Source organism: Aplysia californica, unplaced genomic scaffold, assembly GCF_000002075.1.
Source record: "Aplysia californica isolate F4 #8 unplaced genomic scaffold, AplCal3.0 scaffold00254, whole genome shotgun sequence".
Lineage (NCBI taxonomy): Eukaryota > Metazoa > Mollusca > Gastropoda > Aplysiida > Aplysiidae > Aplysia > Aplysia californica.
The window spans coordinates 152,772-161,733 of NW_004797524.1; the positions used below are offsets into that span (position 1 = coordinate 152,772).

Sequence of the window (8,962 nt, forward strand, 5' to 3'; positions counted from 1 at the left end):
GGGGGGATGGCTGGAGATACGTTATTTTTTTGAAAATATTGGAATGTAGCTGATATTTTACTCTTATCTTTGACTGTCGCAAGGGAAAATGTGGTTGCGTTTTTACATTTTATTTCTTCTTTTTTTTTTAGATAATAAAAGGATCATTGTTGTCAGCTCAATTTGAGTGTCTGGGAGCATCATAAGGTTTTTATTTGAGTTGCTAATAAGAATCTAACGGATTATTCCCCTCCCCACCCCTCTTCCGGCGTTTTTCACCCCCTCCCCTCCCCATCCACCCCTCTACACCCTGTCCTCTCCTCTTCACCCCCCCTCCTCACCCCCCTCCTCTTCACCCCCTCCTCCTCCCCTCCCAGGCTACCCCTTGGAGTGGGAAGACAAGGAGGAGAAGTACCCTCCCAACTTTGCGCGGCCCCTGGACGTTCTCATCGAGGCCAGCAACGGTGCGTCGGACTACGGCAACAAGTTTGGTGAGCCGGTGATCACGGGGTTCGCTCGCTCATGTGGGCTCGTGACGGCCGGCGGCGAGCGGAGGGAGTACGTCAAGCCAATCATGTTCAGCGGGGGTATCGGGATGCTGGACGGAGGTCATGTGACGAAAGACGTGCCCGAGAAATGTGAGGGAGTTGGCGTCATTGTTGAGAGATTACTTCTTATTTGTTCAATATTTTAAACTTATTACTAGCTTTTCTTCGGAACTGTTAACTTATTACTAGCTCTTTTTCAGTACTGTAAACTACACGCTTACTTTTGTTCAGTACTGTTAACTAACTGCTAGCTTTTGTTTGTATTTTTAGGCCGATTTGATGCAATTTTAGCCAAAATCTGCTCATGTGATAAGTTTTGTAACTTACTTGCCTTTTTTTCTTAGAGGGAAAGTTGACACCATTTAGAAGAAAAACAAAAAAAACCCAACTGTTTGATCAGTTTTGAGTTTTTGTTACTTACTTTTGTTTGTACTGAGGGAAAGTTGACATCCTGTAGAAAAAAACGGATCAATTTAGCTATTTACGTCTGTTTCTCAATTGAAGCAGAGATGATGCATTTGTAAAAAGACCCCTTTTTATGGGTCAGTTTTGCAATTCATTAAAGGTTGTTTGATGGGGGGGGAGGGGTGTGCTGGTAGGTCCTTTTTCTTTTCCTTTCTTGTGTCTGTCTTTTTGACTAACGAGTTGGTGGTTGGCGGGTGCTGTGGTGTGGTTTGCTCTATCGTCTTTATTTCCCACCTTCTTTTTTGTGTTTGTTACTCTCTTGTAACACATCTAATATTCGGCACTTAAATGACCTTATTGTGTTGCAAGTTCTGTGAAACTCTTGCGACCCCCCCCAAACCCCCCCCCCAAAAAACAAAAAACAAAAACAAACCCCAAGCGATTATTGTGTTAGTGTGCATCTCTTTCGACCTCAAATGAATGACCTGAAGCATCTGTCTGTTCCTTGTTCCAGCCATGGAAATTGTGAAGATCGGCGGCCCCGTGTATCGGATCGGCCTCGGGGGCGGGGCAGCATCCTCGGTGCAGGTGCAGGGAGACAACCAGGCGGCGCGCGACTTCAGCGCCGTGCAGCGTGGCGACGCGGAGATGGAGCAGAAGATGAACCGCGTCATTCGGGCGTGCGCCGAGCTGGGGGAGAAGAACCCGATCCGCAGCATCCACGACCAGGGGGCTGGAGGGAATGGTGCGTCCTACATGGTGGAGGAGTTCCCTCGAATACCCGCCCTGCTCGTTGCATTGGTCAATATTCCGCTATTTAGCGGATTTCCGCTATTTAGCGGATTTCCGCTACTGTCATTTCCTCTGCTAAACTGTTGAGCTGGGAGGGGCACCTCGCAGTAATGCGTCACCACTTTCTGTACATATTCAAGATTGTAAATATTTGGTAATTGACTCTTTTACTGGAAATTATCTTCCAAACCCTCAAATTGGTGTGAAATAACGTTGCTTTGATAAATTGATGGTTTTTATTTTGTCATTCTAGGGTTAAACAGTTTAATAATAATGGGTGTCTCGCGAAAATGGTCTTCTGTTGCGATCACGCGGAAAGGAAAGTTCCTCCTTTTTTGAAATTCTGAGTTGAGACCCATGTCATTGGCGAGATCGGTGGTTTGGTTCGGTTTAGTGGGTTGGGCTCGCCAGATATAATCCTTCATGGAGGGAAGAAACCTACCACAGTGGCACAAACCGAATGGAACAGATTATAACCGTAACTCTTTATATCCGGCAAGCCGCTCCCAGCGGCTCGCGGTCGGAACCGGTGAGCCGCGGGCACATTCCTTTACGACTTTGACATCAAATGACTTTTCGACAATTGCCGAAAACAGGTCTCTTTTACCGTAAGTTCATTCATTAGATGAAGAACTATCAAAATAGGTTTGGTAGTTCCGATTTTATGACCCATTTAATGATGTTTTTGTCATTTTTAGATTTACCTAAAAAAAAGGGCCCTGGCATAGTGGGTTTACCCCCCTCGGAGATAAAGAGTTACAAAACAAACACGTTTTTTTCAAGGCAGGGAGTGGGGCGATTCGTTTGAGGCAGGGGTCTATTTATAGTGTGCACTGGAACCGCCAGAAGCCAAACTTAACTGAACAGAACTGAACTGACCCTCTAACGGGCACTGCTTCAAAGCAAACTTACCACATACTCTGATGAAATTAGAGCCCGACAGTTTATTAGATTGTTGTTTTTTTTTAACCTAAGGAAGATTTGCATAAAATACCTATGTTTTCTTACATTCTGTTTCCATTGGTTGTGCACCATATATAGTAAATGATGGAAAAATACACATTTATATTTGCAATATTTGCAACTAATAAATGACATGAAAATGCACATGTACATATGCGTGTACTTGCAATGTGCCTCAATCTGTTTGTAACATTTTATTAATCTGCTGGGTTCTGCAAAATATTTTTCCCCCCTAAACTCTGATATATAGGGAGGATTCTGAGGAAAATTCTTACTTTTGTTCATGGAGGGGTTGGCAGGTCTGCCTTAGCGTGGTTTGGTTGGTGTGTACGATCGGGCCTACTGATGTTTTTGTGCCTGTTAGCTCAGTTGATGTCATGCTAGGCTAGAGTGTTGATGGCATGTTAAGCTCAGTCGATGTCATGCTAGGCTAGAGTGTTGATGGCATGTTAAGCTCAATCGATGTCATGCTAGGCTAGAGTGTTGATGGCATGTTAAGCTCAGTCGATGTCATGCTAGGCTAGAGTGTTGATGGCATGTTAAGCTCAGTCGATGTCATGCTAGGCTAGAGTGTTGATGGCATGTTAAGCTCAGTCGATGTCATGCTAGGCTAGAGTGTTGATGGCATGTTAAGCTCAGTCGATGTCATGCTAGGCTAGAGTGTTGATGGCATGTTAAGCTCAGTCGATGTCATGCTAGGCTAGAGTGTTGATGGCATGTTAAAAACTCCTAGATAAAAAAAAAAAAAAACCCAGAAGAACACAAAATTCTGGAGGATAGTGTTTTTACATGTATTTCTGTTTTTTGTATGGTTCAGGTAATGTACTGAAGGAGATAAATGTTTTTGCATATATTTCTCCGATGATAGTGTTTTTCCATGTATTTTTCTCTTTCTTGTACAGATCAGACAATAGTGTTTTTACATGTATTTCTCTGTTTCCTGTACGGTTCAGGCAATGAGCCGCAATGTGCTGAAGGAGATAGTGTTTTTACATGTATTTCTCCGATGATAGTGTTTTTACATGTATTTCTCTAATGATAGTGTTTTACATTTATTTCTCTGTTTCTTGTACTGTTCAGGCAGTTTTTACATGTATTTCTCTGTTTCTTCTATGATTCAGGCAATGTGCTGAAGGAGATCGTGGAGCCGGCCGGCGGGGTGATCCACGCGGATCGCTTCCAGCTGGGCGACCCGACCATCAGCGTGATGGAGCTGTGGGGAGCGGAGTACCAGGAGAGTAACGCGGCCTTGGTGCGCCACAGTGACCTGCCCTTGGTCACGGCTATCGGCCGGCGGGAGCGCTGCCCGGTCAGTCACGTTGGCACGGTGACAGGGACGGGCAGGGTGAGTAGACTCAGCAGATGTGTGTGTGTTGTGTGTGGGTATGTTAGTTGGTGTTTTTACGTCCCTGCTGACACTAGATAATTTAGGAGGTGAACTTCAGACTCTGCCTTGGTGGGTGGTTGGTGGGTGCTCTGGTGTGGTTTGCTTCTTCTTTCCTATCTCGTCCTTATCTCCCCTTCTTTTTTATGTTTGTTACTCTTTTGTAATACCTCTAATCTTCTGGCGCTCATATGACCTTATACAGTTTCGAGTGCCGTAAAACTCTTACTAAAACTGATCCTCTTGTCTCAATAAAAACATATTCTCTTTGTCATTGTCTTGTTGCAGATTCAGCTGGAGAACTTCAGCCGAGACGTGAAAGGTGGAGACAACGGCCGGAAGCCTGTTGACCTTGAGCTGGAACATGTCCTGGGCTCCATGCCTCGGAAGGTCAGATTGTCTCTCGAGGGGAGATCGGGGAATTCTGTCAAAAGAGTTTTTTTGTGTATACAGTCAGAATTGTATGAGACGGCCACCTTTTGTTGAAGAAAAACAGTACAGTGGTTCTTGTTGAAAAGTGGATGTCTTATACAGCAGTGTCATTATAATGTAAAAAAGGCGGGGGAGGTGAGGGGGAGGGGGTGGGGAGAAATAGGAAGTGCCTGTTTGTACAGGTGATCGTCTTATACAGTGACTGTTAGATCAGGTCTGACTGTATTTGGTCACGTTTAAGCACAAGGGGGCTATCCCGAAAAATGTTGTTTTGAGAAAATCGAAGATAAAGTTTTTGAATCCTTGTTTAGTTTCTTTAAAAGACGAGAAGAGTTTTTTCTATAACCAAACAAATACACACGCCATTGAAACCAAACTTCTCCTATAGGTAGGGCAATGTCCACTTTTGGTGTAGGTCAAGCTTTTTGAAAACCCCCGAAATCTGAGTTAGCCCACTTGTCCTTAAAAACGACCATTTGTAAATGATATTATGAGAAACCTAAAGCCCTGCTCACTCATCTATATTATATTATATGCTGTCATCTCCTTTATATTAAAAAGATTTTTAAAAAAATAAATGTATTTTCATGATGAGGAGAGTTAGCTGTGATGTGTTCTAGATTTTAAAAATGGCAGCGACAGGGGAGATACTGAATAATACATCTTTACTTTTTAGATTACCCCCCACCCCCCCCACCCCCCCATCCTTCCCCTAATGGCACCGCCTTTGAGTAATTAATAGTTGAAGTATGTTTCAGGGAACTTTTACTGTATTTTGCAGGTGGTTGGCGGGTGCTCTGGTGTGGTTTGCTCCTTCTTTCTTATCAAACATCTATCGTCATTATCTCCCCTCCTTCTTTTTTGTGTTTGTTGATCTCTTGTGACACCTCTAATCTTTGGCACTTTTATAACCTTATTGGGTTGCAAGTGCCTTAAAGCACTTACTAAAACAAAAACTCCCATGTTTAGGTGTTTGAGATGAAGAAGGTGAAGCAAGAATTCAGCCCTCTCGTGTACCCGGAGAAGCTGAGTGTTCGCGATGCCCTGACCAAAGTCTTGAGACTTCCCTCTGTCGCCAGCAAGCGCTACCTCACCAATAAGGTAATGGGGAAACATTAATGGATCTTTCTTCGTGAAACTCTGTAAGGAGGTATAGATCAATGTGAGGCAGCGTGGTGAAATCAGGCGCTCGTCAAAATAATGAAATCGAAGGAACTGGCATTTTTCTGCTGGTTTGGCAAATTTTATTGAATTTTTGTTTTTTGGCTCAACATCTTTTATGTCGATTAAAAAAAACATTTCTGTATTGATTTTATCGAATAATGTTGATTAAAGGCACCAAAAGTGTAAATTTTAAGTTTTTAAGGACTTTCAAGCTATGGAAGTGACCAAACTTTGGCGGCCATTTTCTCGCTAATTTTACCTCTGAAACAAGGCGACCCCACCTACTTCAATCGCAAATATCCTGACTTCTGTTCAAGTTAAAAGAGTATTTTTGTTTGTCCAAACAATGCAAATGAACAGGCTATAAGATGATAGCAATAACTGCACATGCCGAAAAATTGACGAGCGCCTGATTCCTCTGCGTCGTGACACATATTGTCACTTGAATGAACTCTGTCAGAAGGTATATTGTCACTTGAAGGAATCATTCATTGCAAAAGTCTGTCAGAAGGTATATTGTCACTTAAATGAATCATTAATTTCTTGACTCAGAACATTGCCTCTTCAGATCACATTTGCGGTCACCAGTATAGAAACTCTACATATTATCAGTTTGTAAATCAAAACAAAATGTTTAACTCAATTAGAGTGTAATTTCTTTTTGGCAGTTAAAATCTATTAGGACCTAATTAATTTGTGTACCCACAAATCATTATTAAGGTAAGGGAATAAAATGGCTGCTACAGATTATGTAGTAATCATTGCAGTGGCAGTTATATATGTGAGGCGTGCTGACAAAATGAGTTACTTCTCGCAATCCGCGAGTGGAGATATCGGCCGATAATCGAGATGGGGGTCAAAATTGTCGATGTTCTGCTAGGGTCATTTTCTTCAAGTTGAACATGTCTTTTATCATTTCACATTAATAAATTGCATAAATTCAGCCTTTAAAATGACTAAAATGGAGTGTTTTCAAGGCACCCTATTTCCAAAAAGTACTTTCTGAGCTTTAAAAAAGGTAAAAGTAAGTGCGTCTTTCTGACGCTCAAACGCAGTTATCCCAGAAGGAACCCCAACATATTTGGTATCAGTGTAAAGGTTTTGAAAAGCTGAAACAGCTAGTGGCTAACTCCTACCACACATTTTCAAAACCATCCAATGAGAACTCATTTTATATCGTAAACAATTTTGGGACTGACCCTATCAACTGCACGCTACGCGAAATGTGATTGGTCTCAATAGGGTCACATGGGCATTTTATACTGCTCAAGCTTCATGATTCCGCTTGGCATCGGTAGATCTAGACGCTAAGACGCTAAGCCGCTACCCATTCTTTCTTTCTCGATATCGCTGAAAGGTCCTGTGAAGCGTTTTTGCCGTTGTATTCTTGAATTTTGACCGTCAACATGGATCAATACGTGTCAGAAATGTTGAATTCTGCCAAGAAATGTGGGATGAACGAGGATGAGGCGAATCAGCTCTTGAATGAGTACTTCACAACTACTGCTGACGATGAAGACGAGCGCGATTCTGATTCTTCTTGTGGGGAGATGGACAGTGATGACGAGGATGGGAACTCTGTCTCATCACGAGGTAAGCAACTATGATGCCACTTGAAGGATTATGGTTTTATACAATGTTTTCAATCACTTTCATTAAGATCTAGATCTAGATTTCTAGATCTAGTATCTGTGAATGTAGGCTAATTCTAGATCTACATAAGTGTCTCGTTCTAGATTGTAGACCTAGATCTAGATCTAGATCTCTAGACTTAATTAGATCTAGATCTAGAGATCTAGACCTAGAATCTAGATTTCTAGATCTAGATTAGATCTAGATTCTAGTTTGTAAATAGATTACATGTTATACAGGGTGCCCACTACGGATGTGATCCGCCGATCGGGCCGATTGCCTCATAAACATACGTGTTTGTTTTCAGTTTCTGGCGATCGAGTCGGGCGATCGGCCCGATCCAGCTGTAGTGGGCACCCTGTATTAGAATCTAGCTTGGTCTAGATATCTAGATCTAGATTTCTTGTCTACTTATGATTTGTCAATCTTAATCAAACGTTTCACGTAAAGCTCATTTCAAATGAGTTTCTTATATGGGCTACTGAAGTATTACTACTTCCATCATTATTTTACATCGTTTACTTTTTTACGATGAGAAACCGAGCTGTCTGAAACCTGGCATTACGTTACCCTCACATCAAGAAGTAATTAGTGCAAAGATTCATTCCGAATGCTTTCAGTGAACTGAAAATAACTAGATGTTTTTATCTTGATCACCAGAGTCTGATACCTCTGATCCACCTCTGGTCCAAGTGGAACCGAGCGCTACATCCCCTGCAGCACAGGCCCTCGTTCCAACTGATGCGGAACTACGAGAAGAGGCGCTGGTAGCCCAGTTCAGCTGTGGGTGCAAGCAGATTAAGGCCGCCCCAAGTTCCCCTCTCGACAACAGACAAGGGTGTTGTGCCCAGTTCACTGTGCAAGAAATTGTGGACTTCAGATCGCAGTTTCGGTCTCTTCCAGGAGGTAAGCTAAAGTGAATGTGTAAATTCTTGTTTAAGTTTCTTGCCAAATGGCTTCCTATTTTCCTTTGACTTTATTGTGCAAGAAAGTGCCTTTAGACCCTGGAAGCAATTTTGTTTTTGAATTGTCACACACTCCACATTCCTTGAACTATGGCCCTTGGGAACGGACCTCTTTCCATTTTCGATTTGGTGTTTCATCTTAATTGCTGCATAAGATTTATGGGTTTATTGCTCCCTTGGTCCTGAACAAAAATGATTGTGTGCCATTTTTCTAGTCTGCCCTTTACATCTTGGTTTTCAAATGTGTAAACTTATAAATAGATTTTGAGGCAAACATCAGTCTGCTTTTTTTCTAAAGCTCAAGATAGGCCAAAAAAATCATCATAACTTAAAATAAACATTTTTTCAGTTTGGCGCTTTATATTCATATAATAGGTAATTGTGTTTAATTGTATTATAAATTAATTCTTTTCAGAGCATGAGAGGGACTGTGTGTTAATGGGCATGCTGTTGTGCCAACAAATGCAAAATGGACCAACCACGCAGTGCTCCAAGCAGAAGACCCAGATGAGTCGGAGGCAGTCCAGAACAAATACCCATGTACTGCTCAATCGTTTGGTGTGTCGTAAGACATTTCTCTTCCTGCTTGGGTGAGTGAAACTTAATCTCATTTAAACTACCGTATTAAAAATGTTTTTACTGCATATTTTAACTCCCACTCTTAATGATCAAATTTTTTTTTCGTAAAACTTTTAAAT

The 8,962-nt window shown here is 42.0% G+C and overlaps 1 protein-coding gene across 1 annotated transcript in view; it reads left to right on the plus strand.

Moving 5' to 3' along the window:
- Window positions 1–5,637, plus strand: part of LOC101858345 (phosphoribosylformylglycinamidine synthase) — a gene marked incomplete in the record, with an annotated part of 25,081 nt that extends 19,444 nt beyond the window's left edge. Inside the window, 5 exon segments of the mRNA XM_013083780.2 lie at window positions 362–617; window positions 1,447–1,677; window positions 3,809–4,032; window positions 4,360–4,461; window positions 5,473–5,637. Of these exon segments, the coding sequence (XP_012939234.1) occupies window positions 362–617; window positions 1,447–1,677; window positions 3,809–4,032; window positions 4,360–4,461; window positions 5,473–5,622 (963 nt within the window).
- Window positions 5,638–8,962: the final 3,325 nt, after the last annotated feature.